Raw genomic sequence first — 22567 nt, 5'->3', positions numbered from 1 at the left:
TAAGGTTGATCTCAGTTTAGTAGCTCTTGGTTTGTTTGAAGAAGAGAGACTATGTGCTTGGGCTTGGACGAAAACACTAAGCCAAATCAGAACTCAGAACAGTGTAGCAGCAGCAGCAGCAGCAGCAGGAGTGTAGCAGCCACAATTTCCTCTCCAGGAACTCTCACATTCCCACTTACATGTTGAAGAGAATTGTTGCTTCCACAGTGAATGACTTTCAGCACCCACCTATACAACATTCATTCTCTTTTTTTAAATTAATTTTTATTGAGTTTTCCATATTTATCATAATCACATTTTGTTACATACAACAATACCTTTAAACATTGCTCAAATGAGCACAGACTTCCTTCCCTCCCTCTTTCTGACTTCCGAACATCTTTACTAAATTCTTAGCATCTCTATAACCCCCTTTTTACTTTCTGACTTCCTATTAACATTTCATCTCATTATATGTAAATCAGGTCCTTATGTTCACATTACAAAACATTTCAGTATACAACATTCATTCTCAACACATCCGACCCACTCCTCTGCTGTGTACCCTCTCCCCTTCTTAAGGCAACAAGACCTTTAATTAATTAATACATTACATTACATTATATTACATTACATTAATGTAAGGCAGCTCCAGAGGAAGGAAACTCCAGTGCTTTTTGCAGCGAAGCTATGGCAGCATCAGAAGCAAGCACACAGCTTGGGATTGATGACACCCTAGTGGGAATACAGCTGGGTACACTTGGAGGGGGAAAAAAGAAGAGTGAAGCAGAAACTTCAGTTTTAAAAGGCACAGAGAGAAAATTGCAGAGAGAAACTCAGATTTCAAAAACGTCTGGGCTCACACCGCTTCCAAGCATTGCATTGCCGGCCTTTACACACTCAGCCAGCTGAGGCCCTGCTGACAAACAAATAAGCAGAGTTAGCTAGGATTTATCAGTGCCACTCACCTCACTGCAGCCTGTGCACAAGTAGCTTTCAAACAGGCCTGTTCTTTTTTCTCCATTCTATGCCCTCCCCATGATGGAAAAATGGGGACATCCACCTCTGAGTTGGAGATGAAGAGTGTGTGCCTTCTGCATTAGCATTTGTTTGGAGAAAATCTCTATGGTGGGAGCTAGGGTGTAGCAAGCTATGCTGCCCAGACTGGAGCTCTAGTGGTGGGGCAAGATTTTTTCTTTTTAGTGTGGATGCTAAATTCACAAGAAAGAGGATTGGGCTGGACCCAAGTAGGGATCAAATAAAAGTTTAAATGAAGCATTGGTTGGACTGGGGAACAGAAGTGCTGTCTCATCTTCAAGCTTCAGCCTCTCCATCATTCTTCCTCACACCATCCTAAGCCCGCCCGCATCCCGCTGCCCACAACAACTCACCTGCGGTTGCATGGAGCCAGCTGAGAGCTTTAGCTTCCAGTAACTCCCACTCATCCTTCTGCTCCATGGCATTGATGTGGAGCCATAGGATGGCCAGCACTGTTGCCCATGCGTTTGGGGCCACCTGGTAGCGAGAATCAGGAGTCAAAAGAGAGAAACACTGGACCCTGGTCACTCACTGGTCCTGCACATGCATGGCAATGCTTAAGCAAAATAAAACCATGGTTGAGTGTGACATGTTGGAACTATGGTTACAATTTAGCGACAACCCAGGTTATGAAGCCATGGTTTGAAGCAGGTTTGAAAACCATCGTTTACCTTACTGCACATTCAAACATCATTTCTATGGAGGAAGCCATAGTTAAGGCAGTTTCTCCAACCTTTCTGCTTATAAGATGAGAAATAAGCCTCTCCTGCATCTCATTCTACATGATCTCTATAGAGGGGCTTTTGCCTGGCAATCTAAACCCTATGGCTTCATATGTATATATGTATGTATGTATGGCAGAAAACTATGGTTAGTGCTACCACATCCCCTTGTTATACGCCCCAAAATCATGGGTGGCCATTTATATCCACAGACATCCAGTCAGATTGCTGTTGCCACTCTGCTCCCAGTAGATGCCACTGGTTCTGCCACAAAACCTACCTGGGCAGGTGATTTGCTTGAGATCTCAGCCTCACTCAGGCCTAGGATGCTGGCCAGGTCAGAATCAAGTGGCCAGGAGCCATCAGCATTCTGCAGAGATACCAGGTTCAAGAAAGGAGATTCCTCTTTCTTGGGGGTGGGCTCAACGTCCTCTGCAAAAGAGCCATTAAAAATATGATCAACTTTAAGGCAGCTAGTTTCAAAGTGAGTCAGCTGAAAGCAATCTCCCTTGAACAGCTAATACTGAGGAATAAAGGACAAGGGAGCTCCATTGCACTCGGTACCCAGTTTGAAAGTTTTGTGAAACTCTCTGGCTGGAAGCAGAATGCTGGACCTTTCATCTGACACAGAAGTGTTACTAAGGGCTTGATGGGTTGACCACTTGGGCAAGCATGCTTGCTGGAACAAGTACAGTTGCAGTATACTATGTTCTCATTATGTCCAATTTCTATCAAAAGATGGGAGGAGGTATTCTGTACCAGCTGAAGCTTCTCAGCTCCTGTAAAAAAGGCAGCCCCACACTGTGTAGAGAAGGCTTCAATCTCAAGGTTGCTTAGAAAAGCATGGATGGTACTTCCTTCATTGCACTGGCAGGACAAGTGCATTCCTTTCCATTAGTATACATAGGACAATAGCTGAGCCAATGGGCATATTGTTTCTGAGAGCTCATCCACAACTTGTTCTTCTTGCTGCTTTCCTCTGGGAAAACCCATGGCTTAGTACTGAATCAGAACAAATCAGAACAATCCATGAGTTTTCCATGGATTGCTGTTTGTTCCGATTTACCACTAGAGAGTGGGTTTTCAGGGGAAAAGTGGCAGAACTGTTGCCTTTGTAGGAAGCACAGGACAAGCAGAAAACCGCTCAGACTCATGTTTTCCAGGCACGGGGCAAGCAGGAGTGTGGATGAACACTGACTCTCCCTCCTAACTGGACACCTTATCACCACCTGGCAGAGAAGCCCTCATCCTGTGTTTAAGGAAATTCACCAACATTGACACTTCTGATATGTGGGTACATTCTTTCACCTTTGGTGGACATGCCCAAGGATTAAGACTTTCTGGGAGATGATCTATAATGAAATGAAAAAGGTATTTAAATATACTTTTCTGAAGAAACCAGAGGCCTTTCTCCTGGGCATGGTCGGCCAATTGGTGCCAAAGAAGGATAGAACTTTCTTTATGTATGCTACAACAGCAGCAAGAATACTTATTGCAAAGTACTGGAAGACACAAGATCTACCCACCCGGGAAGAATGGCAGATGAAGGTGATGGACTACATGGAACTGGCAGAAATGACTGGCAGAATCCGAGACCAGGGAGAAGAGTCGGTGGAGGAAGATTGGAAGAAATTTAAAGACTATTTACAGAAACATTGTAAAATTAATGAATGTTAGAAGGATGTTGGAATGATGTTATGTGGTTTTAGCAGAAATGTTATAAAGGATTAGGAAAAAACTGACTGTTAATTGATGAAAGGAGGGAAAGTAAAGTTACATTATATTAAGATAAATTACAGGACAAAAATTTGAAAAGATGGGAAGACACAAGATTTGCCCACCTTGGAAGAGTGGCAGATGCAAGTAATAGACTACATGGAGATGGCAGAAATGACTGGCAGAATCCGAGACCTGGGAGAAGAAGCGGTGGAAGAGGACTGGAAAAAGTTTAAAGACTATTTGCAGAAATACTGTAAAGTTTATGAATGCTAAAATGATGCGGGATTTAAAAATAATACGGCATTAGTGATACAGGTTTTAGAGCTATGTAAAAATGTAATTGAAAAAAGGTGAAAGACTAAAGTTATATTATGTCAAAAGTAAATAATACGTTAAAGGTGTTTAAACATAAGGAGGAAGGATTGGAGACATAATAGAATGATTTTAATAATCAGAAATGAGTTTTGAAAGAGGGTAAGGATTTGCTGTATCTGATTGGGTAAAGAGGAACACAAAAAAGGGAGGCGTGAGGAAGTCAGGAAAGAAAATTTTGTAAACATGAATTTAAAAGTCGGAATTTTTCATTTTTAATTTTTTCTCCTTGTTCTTTGATGGATGGAATTTCTTTGGAGTTTTTGTATTTTATTTTATTTTATTTTCTTAACTGTTATATTGTCTTATGTGACTGGTTTTGTTTTCCTTACTGTTGTGGTTGTTATGTTTTCTCTTTTCTGTAAAAGCAAATAAATATATTAAAAAATTTTTTTTTTTGAAAAGATGGAAAGGATTTGCTGAAACAGATAATCGAACTAGAATACAAAAAAGGGAGGTGTGAGGTCAAGGAAATAAGCTAATGAAAGATAAGTTATGGGAAGATTCACTGTATTTTTTTGTTTTTTTTAATGAATTTTATTTTTCTGTTTTTTCTTTCTTTTTCTCATCCTTGTTTTTTCCTTATTGTGATGTGTTGTGTTTTTTGCTTAAAATGGTGTTTTTTACTTTTTCTTCCTGTAACCTTTAAAACTTTAATAAATATTATTTTTTTAAAAAAGACACTTCTGATATGTGTTGCCACATATCCAGATTTTCCCGACTTTCAAGCGATTCCTGTCCAGTCACTGCTTTTGACGGCCAAATCCCTGCAATGTTCAGGAGAGGGGGCGGGGCTGGGTGCTCTTAGGCAAAAGCAAAGGGAAATGAGCCCGCGATCGACAGCCATCAACTGCAACCTCCTGGGGGTCGACCAGTCAATCCCGATCGATCTGTTGGACATCCCTGGTCTATTAGTTTGACACATGTTTCTAGTTTCCACTGTTTCCAGTATGTGCCCTGCATCCATTCCATGAGGACTGACCGCAAAGAGACTCATTACCAACTTCATCAAAAGCTCCATAGCAAGCTAGGGCAGGACTTGCCATACTGCACATCATAGCCATAGGTGCTGGTGCTGATCGTCTGCTTCGTTTCATGCTAAATGCTTGCATCACAGCAGGTCCACCAGGTGCTGAACAGAAAAATAGATCTAGCAGAAAGAGAAAAGCCATAGCTCATGCGATTTTTTTTGGTTGCTACCTTCCAGGATATAGCAAGTTTATTTGTAACCTTCCAGTCCTCCAATGAGCTCAGGGTTGTCTAGACCTTGACAGCAACTGCAATGAAAGCCCACCTCTCTTACAGCAAGTGTGCGGTGGGGAAGCTGGAAAAAGTTCCAAAAGAATTGTCCAGACTTCACAACAAAAGATTTGTCGTCTATCTACTCCTATCTTTACATTGGCCTAGGAGCACACTCCTCCATCTCTTGAACATCCATATCTTACTATCTGCATTAAAATGTAAGGCTGTCACCATGCAGTCCCCATTAGAGGATTTGCAGTGCCTCATCACAATCCTGGATTTGCATGGAGTCAGGGTGGGGTAGGGGGCAGAAGGGAGAAGGGAGAAGGGAAAGGCTCTGTTCTGTATAGCACCCATCTGTTATTTCTTCTTGTTAAAACTTAAAAAAATAAAACCCTCAGTGCTCCTCCATCCCTGCTTTACTCAAACATCTAAGGGAGGTATATAGGGTGGTGGCCTTTTCAATGGTGGCCCCCCTCATTTATTGAATGCTCTCCCCAGGGAGGCATAACTTGTTATGATATGGATGCAATGCAGCTGCAAACTGCTAGCTTGAAAACATCACATGATGGGAATGTTGGGACTGTCTGTGGGAAACAGGACAGTCAGTTCACAGGGCGATGCACCGGAATTAGCTCAGAGTGTAATAAGAGCTCTTCCTCTTGCTCTTGTACAGGAAGTGTTTGTCTCTCAACTGCTGGAGCTTGAAGAGAGCACTCATGTTTTCTGTAATGCTGGAAAGACAGAAATAAAACCATGTAAATACGTTTCTGTCCTTCTCCATTTCCCTGCCGGGAGAGCAGGAGGGAGGGGGTGTGTTCTTCCCACGTTTGGGAAGAATCGCCTATCGTGACCTAGCTTGGATCTTGCTGGGGGAATGCAGCCAGGGAGGTCAACAGGAGACCAAGCCGGGTGCCTGGGAGTGTTGCCAGTTACTCCCGATATAGGCTTGATCTCCGACATAACTATCACTAGCTGTTTGTAGGTGCCAGAGAAAAACATTCTTATTCATTGAGGCCAATGGACCTTAATTTTAGTGAGGTGTGTGGTAGAGTTGGATGTGAATTTTTAGCTGTATTGTTCTTGTTTTTAAAGTTGCTTTGAGTTTCATGTTTGGAGAAAAACAGCTGATAAATAATGATAATAACGAAGATAATTTTGTGTGCAAAATGCTAAACAACTGATGATTTGAAAGGGAACTGATTTGAAACTGATCACAGTACAGTGGTACCTCAGGTTAAGAACTTAATTCGTTCTGGAGGTCCATTCTTAACCTGAAACTGTTCTTAACCTGAGGTACCACTTTAGCTAATGGGGCCTCCCGATGCCGCCCTGCAATTTCTTTTCTCATCCTGAAGTACATCTTAACCCGAGGTACTATTTCTGGGTTAGCAGAGTCTGTAACCTGAAGCGTCTGTAACCCGAGGTACCACTGTATTTGAAATGAGCTCCCTGAAAGCACAATCAAATCAGCTCCTGGTCATCTGGACAAGTTCTGCTAGATGCCACTAAATAGATGTGATGACATTCAACTAAACCTTCCCTTAGTGACCAGGGCTATCCCACAATACATCCCCTTGAACTCACATGGATGGGGAACGTCTCGGCGGGTGAGGGGCCCTTGAAGTGGCTTGCCGAGCTCTGTGTTAATTCCCACATAGGCGGTCTGTGAACACACTACCCCTGAACTCAGGCTCGTCTCCAGAGCCAGGCGTTGTTTTTCCTTTTCCTTCTTCCCGACCCCCTCCAGTTCCTGCAGGAGGGCCTGAGCTGCCAGACGGTGAACAGGGAGCCTGCAGAGAGGGAAAACAGGGAGCATGGAGAGAAATGCTGGGACCATCTGGCATGCTGTAAACCCCTTAATGTATTCTATAATCCAGATTTGCCAATGGACAGGGAAGACTTGATTTGGATGGCCAACTCGCTTGTGAATCAGAGGAGAGCATTCCACAAACTGGGGGCCACGGAAGAAAAGGTCTGTTCTTGTGTTGCCACCTTCTGGACCTCTCATGAAGGAGGCACATAAAAAAAGGGTGTCAGAAGATAATCTCAGAGTCCAGGCCGGTTCATCTGGAAAGCGGAGGTCCTTGAGGTATTGTGGTCCTGAGCTGTTTAAAGCTTTATAGGTCAAAATCAGCACTTTGAATTGGGCCTGGGAAGTAAATTGGTAGCCAGTGCAGTAAGACCAGAATCGGTGTAATATGGTTAAACCGTCTTGCCATGGTGAATTCTGCACTAGCTGATTTTTAAAATTGGGTCTGTTTTAAAGTAAGGCTGTGAAATTTTCTTGGTTTTCTTGTTTTATCTTTTGTAAACTGCTTGGAGGGTTGCTGTTGTTTTTGTTTTTTACAATCAAGTAGTATATAAATTAAATTAAGCAAGCAAACAAATAGTAAGGGGAGAGCTTTCCAAGTCAGCCTGTAATTACACAAAGCACATCGTGTTTGTCAAAAACTATGGAGTGGAGGGCAGAGGCAATATAATAGGAGAAGTCTTACCTGTCACTCTCCTGAGCCTGGAGTGAGAACTTCATTGTTTCTTTGAAAGTCTGGTCTTGGAACTGGTACTGAAGAACAACAGTCCCTTCATTGGAGCCTGAAGACTGGAGCAGAAGAGAAAGCATCAGAACTGGGAAAGGGCAAGAAGCCTTCGGAACAATACCTTCTGACATTAAAAACCACAAATAAAGTCAAGTTTTGGTATTCAGGATAGGAGAGAGGCATTCTTCAGTAGTTAAGGTCCTGGTGGTCATTGCTTACCTGATGCTGCCCACGGATCTGGGCATAAATGAGGCAGCGCTGCCCCTGGAAGATGACCTGTGGGCCTGACCCCACAAGTTCAGCCTTCAGACCAGGAGGCAAGTCCCAGCTCAGAGAGATCCTGGTCACGGCTGGCTGCAGGGCCTTCTTCAAAGACTGCAGGGCCTATGGGAAAGCAAGAATTTTGCAATGACATCAAGAGAATATCAAAGTTCCTGTTCAACTATCGCTTAAAAATAAGTTTCTATGTGAGATTGTTTTGAAACTGTGTGAACAGTGCTTGCAAAGAAGTCAGGAGAGGGGCTGGTGAAGATGCCATCTTGGTTTCTCCAAAAGCCACTGAACATAGAATAGAAACCCACTGGACAGACTCTGAGCAATGCAATGACCCTGCCACATAGGGGACGCTAAAAAAGAATGGAATTGATAAGGAGACAAGAGATGCTATGAGAAACCAATTTCTTTATTCCAGCAGAAACTATGGCATTGAGATGGTGCGATGGACAGGAATTGGGTCTACTGGTGACCAAACGACCAGTGTCAGTTGGGGAGTAGATCAGCCAATTGGGAGAGAGAAAGAATGGAATTTAAGTTTGAAACTGACAGTTACTGTCAGAAATTGCTCAGGCAGGTATTGCCTATGGGTTAGATAGGGACCTGGGTTTAGAGATTAGGGGCTTTCTGTCTGGGTGGGCAGAAGGGGTTTCTGGCTCTCTGAGCAGGCTCACGATAGGGCTTATCTGTTAGAGAGAACAGATTGCTTTCAGTAGCTTTCAATTGAACCTTCTCTGCCCACAGACAATCTATGTGATGGGCGGGGTATAAATAATAAAATTTATATAAATTATATAATTTATATATATAAAAAAATTATTGTTGTTATTATGGATAGTGGAAAACAATGGCCATCCTAGAAATGATTACTCTGTCCAGTGACAGACTGAAAGTGTTAAGGCAGTTATTAATCATCTTTGAAACAAAGTATTGTACCTTGCAAAGGAAACCACTAAGCTACAACAACCCCTTTGCATAGAAACCACTAGGCCCTTCTACACTCGCCATTTTGTGGGTAGATTCAACAGCATACTGGCAGATTCAGGTTGCACAATTGTGGTTGATTTGTGTAACAAACTCACTTCCTCCCTAAATGATTGGATTTCTTGCAATAAGGAAAACAACAGGAAAATGCACTGGAAAGTGTGAAGTAGCAATGGCTTGATGCAACGGTCATCCAACTTCCCCATTAACAAAGCAGAAGGAAGGTTCAACCAAAAAGGAATCTGGAGGCAACCTATGTTGCTTTTTCACAATGTGTTTTCTAAATGTCCCATAAAGAAACTCCAGCTGTAACTCTAGCTGGGCACTGCTAGCTGTGTAAGGTTTCAACATGCAGTCTAGGAGGAGAGTAGAAGGCTGAGCAAATGATCAATCCAAGGGTGCAGCCCTTATGACAACGCCTTATGAATTTGGGCTTCATGGATGCTTTGCAGAAGTAAGAAAATGTGCTATTTTGGTGAGGAGGGAGCTGGGATTCCATGCTCTGATGGCAGGGAGGGATCTAGCAGTGTCCCTGCCTGGTAAGGACAGGCAGAAGAGGAATGTGCAGCTCCTGAGCCTCACCTTGGCCTGCATGCGCTCCTTGCCTGCGATGAATTCAGCACTGCCTCCGGCCGCACGGGCAATTCCTTTGATGAGGGCTGTGGAGGCCCCTTCGCCAATGCCAAAGGAGAAGCACCTGTCAGAGAAAGAGGAGGTGAACCTAGGGCCAGGTGCAGAGAGCTGTGAGAAGCTGGTTTCCCTCTCCCTTGCCTTACCTGTGGGAACTGCTGTGACGTCGAACTTCAGCAATGACCTCATCTGTATTAGACACCTCTCCATCCGTGAACACAAAGAGCTAGAGAGAGAGAGGGAGAGAGGACAGAGAGGTATCAGAACCTATCCTATTCCCCTTTTGAAGTCCATTTTCAGGGCCCGGCTGGATTCAAACCCTACATGTAAACAGGGAAAACCAGCCTCACTAACAGCGACCCCCTCCATAGTGCAGCTGACCCCAGTAGCGCACACCATCGGTGCCAATCAACTGCTTGCAATGAAACAATCAGGGGCTCCTGGTAGCTCCTATGTAGCTACATCTTATATGATGTCAGATATGGGGCAATTGGGCATGATATTGGGGGTGAAATGGCCTTGGGAGCCAAATTATGGCAATGCTGGGTGGAATGAGATGCACCGATTGAGGGTTCCTTCACCCCTGCCATAAAGGAAACTTCTGAGATCAGGCAAAAGAAATCTCATTTCAGTAACTCTATTCCCAGGCCAGCCCTGAATACAGGAGAACAATGCCAATAACTACAGGACTCAATACCTGGCGAGGATACCCTTCTCGGCATGGCTGGCTGTAAATGGCCTGCAGCGGCTGCAGAATCTCTGTACCCCCCAGATCGGCTTGCAGCTCCTTCACCCGTTGGAGGGACTTGGACATGGTCTCCTGGGTGTATTCTACACTCTGCCTGTAGAGAGTTTCAGAGAGTCAAGGAGGCAAAGGACCTATTTTCCTCCCAAGCTCAGCCAGTTCCCCACCAGGCTTTTTTTTTTAACCTCCCACAACACTCCACGTTTCCACCAGAACCAGCTGTTTAATTGCTCCCCTAAAACTCACCCATTCAGATGCATACCCTTCCTCTCATTAGTCAGTAGTCAGACTGTGCTATGCCTCATCAAAGTTAGAGAAAAGCTATGTTTACTCTGCAGCTAGCACAGAGGAAGAGAAACAGCAGGACTTGGAAGGCACACATGGGGAAGAGGAAGATTTGAGGTAGCCAGAGAGGACAGAATTTCTAGGGGTCCAGGATGTACTGCTTTGCAGATGAAGTTTAGAAGGCAGCTTGCGAAAACATCCCTTCTGGTTGGGAGAATCTTTTTCAATTCCTTGGTTAAATCTTTTGGGGTGCACATGTGCACACACATTGACATCAAAGGTCAAGTAATGTATCTAACACCCTGTTTTATTCTTTACCAGTGGCCAAACATAAACAGGTGGAGAAGTCGGAAAGTAAAAGGTCTGTGACAGTACACTCACGGGTAGAAGGAGTCATAGGTGGATCCAAAGCCATAGATGTTGAAGTAACATCCCAGAGGGAGACTCTTCAGCAGGAGAATCAGGGTCTCCTAAAATAAGGTTAAAGATGAAGCTACGTGGATATCCCAACCCACCCTTTGCAAAGGGCTGGACTAGATGACCCTCAGGGTCCCTGCCAACTCTCCAATTCTATTTTTTTATATAATCTTTATTTATAGTTTTCAGTTATGTGAGTGTTTCTACAACTCATGAATTCCAAAACTTTAAACATTAAATCCCAGGATACACTGTCAAATGCCAACTTTATAATTCTATGATTATAGGCCTTCCCACAAGGATCCACCCACCTCCAGGCTTCCATTACCCTGCCTTCTCCAAAGCACAGCACCATCCCTCCCTATGCATCCAAACACGTGGGTACCTTGGCACTCTGAATGCGCCTAGGTGAATCAGGTGAATCAGAGCTATACTCGGTGTTGCACTCCATGCTGCCAGAGCGATCCAGCAGGAAGAGGAATTCTCCAGTTGCCTTCTGGCTTGGCTTTGGGGCAGGGACGCTGGGGTACAGAGTAAGCAGGAGAGCCGGGTCCCCCATCAGCGAGGCTGTGTTTCATTGGAAAACAGTAGATCCAATAGGTATTTGGCAATATCCCCTCTTTCTTTCTTTATATAATTTTTATTTGCATTTTTAATAAACAAACAAACAAACAAACAAACAAACAAACAAACAAACAAACACCCTACATCCCCTTCCCTCCACCCACCAATTATAAAACTTTCATATCAATCACAACATACAACTAAATACCTAGTGACTCCCTCTTCTACCCTTTTCCTGGTTTATTTACTTTTCTACTAAATCATGTATTCCAAATTTTTAATCTTCAAACTTCTTTCTCTGTTAATTTCTATTAGCTCCTATTCTGCTAAAGGTAAAGGTAAAGGTAGCCCTGCCCGTACGGGCCAGTCTTGCCAGACTCTAGGGTTGTGCGCTCATCTCACTCAAGAGGCCGGGGGCCAGCGCTGTCCGCAGACACTTCCGGGTCATGTGGCCAGCGTGACAAGCTGCATCTGGCGAGCCAGCGCAGCACACGGAACGCCGTTTACCTTCCCGCTGGTAAGCGGTCCCTATTTATCTACTTGCACTTAATTGTGCTTTCGAACTGCTAGGTTGGCAGGCGCTGGGACTGAACGACGGGAGCGCACCCCTCCGCGGAGATTCGAACCACCGACCATGCGATCGGCAAGTCCTAGACGCTGAGGTTTTACCCACAGTGCCACTCGCGTCCCTATTCTGCTGGATTTACAGGATTTATTTACTTGCATATACTGCTTCTTAAAACATTCAATAAACATTTTCCAATCCTCCTTATTTATCATCCTTTTATCCTATCCTGTTCGTTATACCTGCAAATTCAGCATATTCAAGCATTTCAATCTGCCACTCTTCCCTAGTGGGTACCGTACTCGTTCTCCACCTTTGTAACAATAAGATTCTAGCCGCAGTGGTGGCATACTGTAATAAATTCTTTTGTTTTTTAGGGACTTCTGTTGTTACCATTCTCAAGAGGAATGTCTCAGGCTTTTTTTTTTTTTTAATACCTTACTTAATTAATTGTAAATTACTTCCCAGAATTCCATGATTACTTTATAGGACAACCACATGTGGAAAAAAGATCCCTCTACTTCATTGCATTTACAACATTTGCCTTTTTCTTTTTTAAACATTTTTGCCAGTTTGGCAGGTGAGAAGTACCATCTATGGGTCATTTTTGCCGTATTTTCTTTTAATGCTTATCACGCCGTACAGCTCATATTTACTGTCCATAAATCCTCCCATAGGACATAATTAATATTATGACTTACATCCAGTCCTTTCACCTCTCAGCACCCTTTTGAGTTTCTGCCCCCATGTCCTCTGTTGCTTTAGGCTTTGCTCACCTGGGGCAGCCCCAGGCTTCCCAGCCTCTAGGAGGGCGCTGGGCTTGTGAACATCCTCATAATATATCAGCAGCTCCACATCTCTGTCAAATTGGTGCCCTTCAGCCAAGGAGACCTTTGGGGTGGCAAAAAGAAGCAGAGCTTGAATGCTGGGCAGAGTTTAAACCACCCACCTCTAAAGAGCTCTCACATATATTTATGTGTGCAACACATTTTAAAATATTGTTACCAATTGAGATCTTTAATTCTAAAATAGTGTGTCTTGAGAGATCACTGAGGTTACAATAATCTATTAAAGAACAGATGGTGGAATAAGTATTGGGTAGAGACAGCTGCCTGCTTTTACTCATGCAGGGAAAGCTCTTGTTTCCTTTCCTTTCAAATCTTCCTCTCAATGTTGGTTTCAAAGAGACCATTCAGTGACTCCCACTACAGACACAGAGTAAAAAAAACTTTCCCATCCTAAGGGGAATGCTGGGACTTGTTGTTTTTGGTGAGTTTGGCTCTTCAGGTCGACAGTGAAGGCCAGAACCTAGGCTAAAGAGGAAGACCAACTTGTGAGGAAGTGGGGAATACAGAAGGATGTATTCCTTCAAGCTTGGGAGACAACATGGGAGTAGCAGACCAGGCAAAAGTGGCCAAGGCAGCCATTGTCAACTTCTCTTTGTACATTAGGCACCAAAGCTAGAGATCTCACAATATATATGCACGTATGTGTGCACAAAGATGTATCCATCACAAACTTAAGTAAGATTAAGTTTTTAAAGTAGAACTAGAAAAAAGTAATATATTAAGAATATTAAGGATGAAACACTAAAGACGCAATGTTAATAAGAACTCAAAGATTAAGGGATGATGAGTATTGGGGGAGGGAATTATTATTATTAATTAGTATTATTAATAATACGGGTGCATTATTCGTTTTCTTTGTATCGTTATTATTTTGTATTTTGCATTTTTGATTGATCAGTGTACTGTATATCTTTGGAATTACACTTACACACACACACACACACACACACACACACACACACACACAGATGTATCCATCACAGTTCAAGGGCATAGTTCAGCCAGGCAAAAGCACACAAAATGGGCACCAAACTGCAGTTCCCAGTCCGCTTTCAAAGCTTGAAACATGGGTTGTGGTGGAAGATGCCTGCAGCTTGTGTTCTTAAGCCACAGGAATGTACTTAAAGATCAGGCCTTCTCTTCCCCTTTTATTTGCACTGTAAGGCTTGTGTTTCATCCCTTGGTTACACTACAGTGAAGTTTGCTTATGCATATAGCAAGTTAACGCTTGCATCCACTGAGGTTATCACCCCATGACCCACGAGTAAGGGTGGGTGGGGATTTCTGCTTAAAGACAAGTGGCCAGACTTACTGATCTAGCCTTGTCACATGATGATGACAGAAAGGGCTATACTGACCCCACCATAGCATGGCCCACCTGATCCAGATCTCCTCATCCTGCCCTCAAGAGCACCAATCCATGTTATGTATTTTCATGTTTTTATTCATTAAAATTCTATCCTACCCTTTCCCCCAAAAGGAGCTGAGGGTGTGAAATGAAGCAACAATGCAAAATTAGAAAAATAAAGAACACTTAAAAGCATTAACAGCATCTAAAAACAGTTATATATCCCCGTAGCAAGCAACCCTAAATGTTAATCACAAGGAAGACTTGATGCACCTCACCAGAGAGGAAATTCCATAAATGGGGAACCACCACCCAAAACACTTTGTCATGGGTCAGGGCCAACCAGGCAGTACTCAGTGATGACGTCACCAACAGGGCCGACAGCAGCGCCTGAGGTAGTCCATATTGGGCAAGATGCTCTTTTAGGTACATGGGTCCTAAGCTGTGAAGAACTTTGTATGCTAATACTGACACTCTGAATTAGGCTTGGGGGCTCACTGGCAGTCAGTGACTCACACATTATTATTAAAAGGTGCACTTATAGTACATATATTCAGATTATAGGTTCATCATGAGCTCATTCAGGATTCAAGGCCGCACCAGACATGGCATTATACACATTGTTTAAAAATAAAACCAGCCATGCAAGGCCAAAGAAAGAGCCAGTGGTGTCAAAGGAAAGTCATATTCAGACAAACAAAAACAATACTGTTTCCTGCCAAATGGTGGTCTCAGTCAGAATTGCCCCCTGCCCACAGCTCCCACCTCACAAACTGCAAGGATGGGGAGCAAGATTCCAAACAGGGCTTGTAGTGGTGTGGCAAGGCCACCTGAAGAAGGTATAACAGGTATATCATTGGGCCTCATATGCTACAATGTCCCTTAATAATGGTTAATGTTAATGCTAGGAGTGCCCAAATGACCTAAAGCAGTGGTACCTCAGGTTACATACGCTTCAGGTTACATATGCTTCAGGTTACAGACTCCGCTAACCCAGAAATAGTGCTTCAGGTTAAGAACTTTGCTTCAGGATGAGAACAGAAATCGTGCCCTGGTGGTGCAGCAGCAGCAGGAGGCCCATTAGCTAAAGTGGTGCTTCAGGTTAAGAACAGTTTCAGGTTAAGAACGGACCTCCGGAATGAATTAAGCACTTAACCCGAGGTACTGCTGTGTCTCTCTCTTGCTGCTGTGCTTGCAGAAAGCAGAAAGCTGCGTTTGCAATCTGTAAAGAACATTCCTCGTGCTCATGCAATGGTCACCATGACCTGACAAAGCAGGATGTCCAAAGTTGGATACTTTCCATCTTACGCAAATGACTGATAACAAAAGGGGGGATTTTGGCTTTGCCTGCCAAAAGGGAATTTTTTAGCTTGCTTGCTGATAATAAGGTAGAAGCAATTACAGTGGTGCCCTGCAAGACGAACGCTCGCAAGACGGAAAACCCGCTAGACGAAAGGGTTTTCCGTTTTGGAGGCGCTTCGCAAAACGAATTTCCCTATGGGCTTGCTTCGTAAGACGAAATGTCTTGCGAGTTTCTGCAGGTTCCCCCCCTTTTCCTAAGCCTCTAAGCTGCTTATCAGCTGATCCGCTGATAAACCGCTTATCACCTGATCGGCTAAAAGCCGCTAAACCGCTAATAGCGCTAATCCGCTAAGCTGTCAATGGGCTTGCTTCGCAAGACGAAAAAACCGCTAGACGAAGAGCCTCACGGAACGGATTAATTTCGTCTTGCGATGCACCACTGTAGTAATATCCTGAGTAGATATATGGAAAAAGCAGAATGATCTTTAAATGGATCTTTAAAAGCAGTGATCTTTAAATGGACATAGGAGGATTTAGGAGGGGTTGTGACCAAGCAAATTGGTTTGATTTTGCTGCAGTTTATGAATATGTAATGCTTAATGCTGTTTGGAAAAAGGTATATAAACCCAAAGCCCCAGAGCTCCACACCCAGTCTTTGGAAACCATTCCGCTGCGTCTTATTGCTGCCAGCAAGAAAACTTTACTTTCTTTTTCTCCATTGCTGTGTCTGTGATTTTTGAGCACACCTTGAAGGTATCAGGTATTCATTTAACCCTTCGCAACAGTGGTTGCAAGAGTCAAACGCTCCCCTTCCCAAGCCATGGCCCCAATCCAGCTTACTCTTCCCTTTCCTGCTATTTGTTTACAAAAGAAAACCTGTCGTGTGAGGCTGCATATGCACAAACGTCAGCCATTAGACCTAACCACAGATTTCGTGTACAGTTTCCAGTGGAGAATGAAAGGGAACAAATACATCCCTTTTCAGAAGCTGTTCCTTTCACTATCGCACCTGGGCAATCGTACGGTCTTCTGCCCTGTAGCGCAAGGGCTCAAGGGTGCATTTGGACTCCACACGGTTGATGCCATAAGGCGACTCCAGCGTAGCACTGAGGCTGAGGGTGTAAGGAAGCGTCCCCTTGGGCACTCGTGGTATGCTCTTGGTGACATTGCCCCCTTCTGAACCTGCAGACAAGAGAACGAGAGTGTCATGGGTTATGGAACACAGTGGTCAAGCTCTCATGAGGAAAATGTTGCAAAAACAACATTAGCTACCATTACATGATATGGTGCTATAGCACACAAGGGTGGAAGAATTAGGCTGCTAGAAGTGTCACCAGGAAGTGGGAACACAGCCGGGATAAGAGTGACACTACACTTTGGCTTAGTTTACATATGCAGCAGAATGAAGACTCAGAATCCTGAGAGTGTACTGTAGAATTTCAGGCAGCCAATCTGAATGTTCTTATTTATTTATTTATTTATTTATTTATCCATCCATCCATCCATCCATCCATCCATCCATCCATCCATCCATCCATCATAATTTTTAAGAGGCTTGTACATGAAAGAGAAAGGTTGGCAGATGAAGTACAAATTTTACTATATAGTCAAAGACCTGGTAAAACAACTTAAAACACCGAAATCATGCAGCTTCTAAAACACAGTGTTAAAATATATGGTGACCTCTATAAACCATGCCACAAGTAATTGTAACAAAACACATTCATGGGTCTTTACAGCAGGAAAGAGGAATCTAGCACGTTTCTGTTATTATTTTGTTTGTGTCAGCCAATAAGGAGGTCAAACCCAATTCAAAGGTCTTTCCTGGGTAATTTGGTAGGATGGGAGTAAAAAATAACTCGTCTCATCCTTATATAAGTTGCATACAAAGGAGCATATTTGTATTCCCAATGTTCCAAATCCACAGAGCTTAGGAATAACAAAACAGCACTGCAAGAGGCTTGTATGTGGGGCTAGTTAGTGTGTTTGGGGGTGCAGGTGCTTACCCTGAGGTGCATAGCGGGGGTTGAGGACAGCGGGCAGGACAAAGCGGATGGCCCCGTCGGGCTCTGGAGCCAAGGCCTGGACGTAGGAGAGCTTCAGCGTGGCCTCCCCATCGGGAGGGAGGTTACCCAGGCTGCAGGTGAAAATGTCACTGGTGTTTTCTTCTCTTTCAAGCAGGAAAGCCTGCCGGCCTTCACTCAAGGCATCCTCATATTCCTGTTCTGCCTGCATTGGGTGGTGGAGAAGAGAAGAACATCAGGAGTGAGGAAGGCAAGGACACAGGCAGGTGTGGTCCCAAGAAAGGATTCCCATTTAAAAACAGCTGTCAACCAATTGGTTACCTACCAGCGAAGCTTCCATGCTTTTGTAACTTTACCTTGTGAAAGTAAATTATAAGCACTCTAGTATCTACACTGTGACTTTAGAATTCATGCATTAGGTTAAAATTACACCAAGCTGCAGCAGAAGAGGCCAGGAAGCCAGGCTCCTTACTACAGCAACTGGATGTTGTTAGGCACTCTTTCTTTTAAGCACAACATGTGAGCTTCTTAACACAAAATCTGCTTGTAGGCACAGAGCCCTATTTAGGGAAGTCTCCGCCTCCCTTCTCAAACTGGCCACCCAATGCCAAAGGCCCTGATTCTCCTCAGACCTTCCATACCTGTTTCTTCTCTCGGATCTGGGCCTCAATCCGCGTCCCACCAATCAGGCCCTCGAAGGCATATACGGCGGCTTCATCATCCAGAGGGAAGACAAACACCACCTCCACTGGGGACTTCTCCTCATTGTGGTAGCGAAGCTCAGACACCACGTCAGCCACAAAGCCTCGGACCACCACATCCACAGAGATGCTCTTCAAGGGCACTGGGGCAAGGAGAGAACAAGGAAGGCTCAATGTCTGGTCCTGTGTGCACTTTGGAGAAACCCTCTCCAGTCATCTTGGCTCCCACTGCCAGGCCAGCCAGTTACCGTATTGTTTGCACCGTAACACTCACTTTTTTCCTCCTAGAAAGTAAGGGGAAATGTCTGTGCGTGTTATGGAGCGAATGCCTACGGATGGCGGGGGGATCTGCTGCAGTCGTGAGCAGAGGATCCATGGTTCCTCTTCCCTCCTCCGTGGCTTGCTTTGAAACAGCAAAGCAGGATAAGAGCCGCTGAGTGGGGAGGAGAGAGGGACAGAGAGCCTGCTTCTTTAAAGGAGCAAAGCGGGAGAGGAGAGGAGCCTTCTCCGCTTATACCCCTCTTCTGCATTATTAGCAGCATCCTTCTCCACCCCCCCCCCTCGCGTGCTCCTTGTCCCTTGAGCGCTTTTCCTTCCCTCCCCACCTAAAACGTGGTTACAAAGCATGGATCCACATGGATCCTCAGGATTTTTGCATTGGGCTACCCCAAACTCACCGTCAGATCACATGTCTGTGGCCACAGCATGAACCACAAAAATCATACATCCACTGTTTTGTTATATTTTTTTTCTTGTTTTCCTCCTCTAAAAACTATGTGCGTGTTATGGTCGGGTGTGTGTTATAGAGTGAAAAATACGGTATTTAGGATACCTGGACCTACATCATCACATACCCTAAACTAGAAAGCTGTATATTGTCAATTTAGACTTACCAGGTTCCTCAGACTTTGTGATAAGGCCACAGATAATCATGACTGATGACGATGATGATCTTTGTGGAAGAAATGGTTTCCCAACAATTCAGTGCAACTGTAGAAAACAAATAATTTTTGGCTAAAGCGACGGAGAGTTCAAGTGAGCGAAGCTGACCCTCTATCAGAAAATTGCTGGGTGTAATTAGGAAAAAAGGATTAATAAGCAATGAAGATATGAAAGAATACAGGTTGCCAAGGTTAAAGAGCGGGTGGGAGTTGAGTGTTTATCCCGAGGAACTAAAGACGGAAAGAGTTCAAGTGAGCGAATTGGACCCTCTTATTATTTCAATATGGCCATTTTTATACTGTACCAGCAGAAAATATCTCAAAAATTGTACGGAAACTTAAAACATTATAATGCTGTTGGATGAAAGAGAATGCTGTATACAATTCTGGAAAAAAATGGTACAAATGTTTAGCCTTTAGTGGTACACAAATAAGAAAAGGCTTTCGTTGTGAATTCATTACTTGGGAATAAGCACTCTTGTTGGTTCTTGCAGACACTATCATCATCTGTCCTAACACTAATCTTGTTTCTCAAGACTCTGGTTCTTATGTAGCCAAAATGGGACCCTCTGTTCTCAAAAGGGAGGTGTCAACAGATGCAAGGGAAGCTCAAGGTTTGCAGAAGTTCAAAACAACAAGCTTTTTAGAGGAGAGAGTGCTTGGGGGAAGGACTCTCCCCTTCCACCCAATAAAGACTTGAGTGGCTATCAATCCTGTAAGAGGACTCAGTTCCAACCAGTTAGCCAGGATCAGCATTCTATACTCTATAACATTTTACAGCCAATTTCACTTACAGATTGCAGGCCACATTTTATGCAATGTGCATCTCAATTCTCATTTAAAGGTAAAGGACCCCTGACAGTTAAGTCTAGTCGCGAATGACTCTGGGGTTGCAGTGCTCATCTCGCTTTACTGGCCGAGGGAGCCGGCGTACAGCTTCTGTTGGAAAAATGTCCTGGGAAGGCTGCCAACTTCCCAAGTCTTCGGAGCGTCTCTCCAGTGGTCCTCTATGGTTGTAAATCTTCTTCAGTCCAGAGGGACTGGTAATAAGCAACCCTTCTCTCCTGAAAAGAGCACACCAGTCTTCTGGCATATCATAGCAGAAGAAAGACTCAATCGTAGTTCTAAAACTACTTTATTTACAGTCTTATATACAGAGACTCCATCAGTATGTCTGTGCTCTCTGAACACCAGTACAGAACCTATGACACACACAGAAGTGAAACCAACCTCCAATAGTACTCAGGAAGGAAGAAAGATATAATACAGACTTCCTTTCTCACGTTCTCTTAAGACACTCACATGATGTATACAATCATAGTACCACTTGCTGAAGCAGCTCGGATAGATAAAAATCCTAACAGCTTCCAGGTCATGTGGCCAGCATGACTAAGCCGCTTCTGGTAAATCACAGCAGTGCACGGAAACGCCGTTTACCTTCCCGCCGGAGTGGTACCTATTTATCTACTTGCACTTTTATGTGCTTTTCAACTGCTAGGTTGGCAGGAGCAGGGACCGAGCAATGGGAGCTCACCCCATCACGGAGATTCGAACCACCGACCTTCTGATCAGCAAGCCCTAGGCTCAGTGGTTTAGACACAGCGCCACCCACATTCTCATTTACCTCTCTTTAAACACATGACTGTGAGTCTAGGGAAGGTTAAAGGACCTCAAGGGGTTACAGTGAGATTCTGTGTTTATTGAGATTTCTTGCCTGCTCTCTGGAGGGGCCAGTAGCATTAGCACTGGATTATAGCGAGTGTTGGGAAATGCCTTCCAATTTCCACTGCACAAGGAAAGGTAGGGCTTGGGGTCAGCTACGGAACTGTGCAAATCACTACTCCAAATAACTACTCCATAATGCAAAACCACAGGCACGCCTCATGACTACTGAGTCACCCTTGAGATCAATACGACAGAATTAACTGTTCCATAGAAGAGCTGGTTCAAAAGTGTTTAGGTTCCTGGGTGGAGCTGCAACAAACACTCCCCACCCTTAGTCAAGATGTGCTATTGCCCAGGCAAGGTACTGTGGCACCTAAAGGAGAAAACCGTATAAGCAGAAATTGGTGCAGCTGCAGTCTCTCCCTGGCCATTTTTTTTTTTAAAGCTAACAACTTGCTGCTTTTCTATGGCACACAAATCCAGCTGCCTGAGGTGCCTGCCTCACTCTGCCTAAAGGTAGGGCCACTCTGCAACTCCCACCCCCCCAGCCACTGCAGGGCATAGGTGTCTAACCCTGGTTGTACCACAGGAAAAACATCCACAAGCTCAGGAGAGGAAGAAGAGGCCATGAAGAACTTCTGAAGTTTTGAAGTCTCACTAGACTACATCACAGTCCCAAAACATCTCTTCACAGCAGCAGCAACACAGAATGCACCTCTGAGCACATGCAGAGTGCCCGTTGGTGAAACCAGCTTTCTTAGGCTCCAGAATTAGGACGCAGAGTTTTAGGATGAGATTTCCAGGGTTCTAGGCAGAGTTGTCCACACACGCTACACTTAGAAAATAAAACAGGAGGAGAGAGATCAGACCTACCAACCACATTCTCAATACAGTGGTACCTTGGGTTAAGTACTTAATTCGTTCCAGAGGTCCATACTTAACCTGAAACTGTTCTTAACCTTTAGCTAATGGGGCCTCCTCCTGCTGCTGCGCCGCCGGAGCACGATTTCTGTTCTCATCCTGAAGCAAAGTTCTTAACCTGAAGCACTATATCTGGGTTAGCGGAGTCTGTAACCTGAAGCGTATGTAACCTGAAAACTATGTAACCCGAGGTACCACTGTATTGCAGGAAGGGAGATTCCTAGTCAATCGCTGGCTGTAATAAGGCAAAAAGGCTCAAGAAGCAGTAAATATATGATAGAATATTGATCGCCAGGGTTAAAGAGCGGGTGAGTGGTGAGTGTTTATTCGGAGGGAACAAAGATGCGGGAAGGGGGATGCAAAAGGGGATTTGAGTCCCAAACAGATCCAGACGCAAATACTTAAGGTAACGGGGATCCAGATAATCTAGTCGGGGCTGAATTTTTGTTTACATGAAAGAGAGAGCGATGCTATGAGGAAATCAAACGCAGTAAATCATTTTCTTACCTCAAAGCGCCAGCAGACCTCGATCGACGTCCTTCCTCCTCGACTTGCTCTGCAAACAGCCGAGCTAAACCGAAAGTAAACCTTTCTGAGCTGAATGCAGAGGGACTTCCCGTTACTCCCTCCCCCGGCCAGGGAGTGTCCACAAATTCCTTACTAGATACTGGTGCGAATTTTTCCATTCCATCTTTAGGCCATTAATCTTAAAGTCATGGTGTCCTCTTGTTTTTGTTGTAAA

The 22567-nt window shown here is 44.2% G+C and overlaps 1 protein-coding gene across 2 annotated transcripts; it reads right to left on the bottom strand.

Moving 5' to 3' along the window:
- Positions 1-242: 242 nt before the first annotated feature.
- Positions 243-22475, bottom strand: LOC309326368 (von Willebrand factor A domain-containing protein 5A-like). 2 transcript variants are annotated; one of them, XM_081835000.1, is made up of 18 exons: positions 22333-22475; positions 19192-19288; positions 18239-18441; positions 17580-17802; positions 16583-16755; positions 12777-12966; positions 11332-11513; positions 10911-10999; positions 10197-10341; positions 9646-9725; positions 9452-9566; positions 7832-7996; positions 7571-7674; positions 6660-6865; positions 4813-4980; positions 2020-2171; positions 1371-1494; positions 243-895 (listed from the first exon to the last, which is right to left on the bottom strand). In XM_081835000.1, exons 2-18 carry the CDS (start codon positions 19229-19231, stop codon positions 816-818), a joined length of 2439 nt encoding a protein of 812 aa, XP_081691126.1. In that variant the 5' UTR covers positions 19232-19288; positions 22333-22475; the 3' UTR covers positions 243-815. The 2 variants fall into 2 exon arrangements, with proteins under 2 accessions (XP_081691126.1, XP_081691127.1); XM_081835001.1 differs by having other exon boundaries at positions 12852-12966.
- Positions 22476-22567: the final 92 nt, after the last annotated feature.

The sequence above is a fragment of the Podarcis erhardii genome, assembly GCF_964252035.2.
Source record: "Podarcis erhardii genome assembly, chromosome: 13".
Taxonomy (NCBI): domain Eukaryota; kingdom Metazoa; phylum Chordata; class Lepidosauria; order Squamata; family Lacertidae; genus Podarcis; species Podarcis erhardii.
The sequence above is the reverse complement of the archived record's forward strand: the minus strand, read 5'-3'. Positions and strand labels throughout refer to the sequence as shown.

Coding starts and splice junctions, on each gene's coding strand:
- LOC309326368 (XM_081835000.1), bottom strand. CDS start 19,231: ATGATTATCTGTGGCCTTATCACAAAGTCTGAGGAACCTG. Junction 17,803..18,238: donor AGATCCGAGAGAAGAAACAG/GTATGGAAGGTC, acceptor CACCCAATGCAG/GCAGAACAGGAATATGAGGA. Junction 6,866..7,570: donor CAGGCTCAGGAGAGTGACAG/GTAAGACTTCTC, acceptor CCCTCTCTGCAG/GCTCCCTGTTCACCGTCTGG.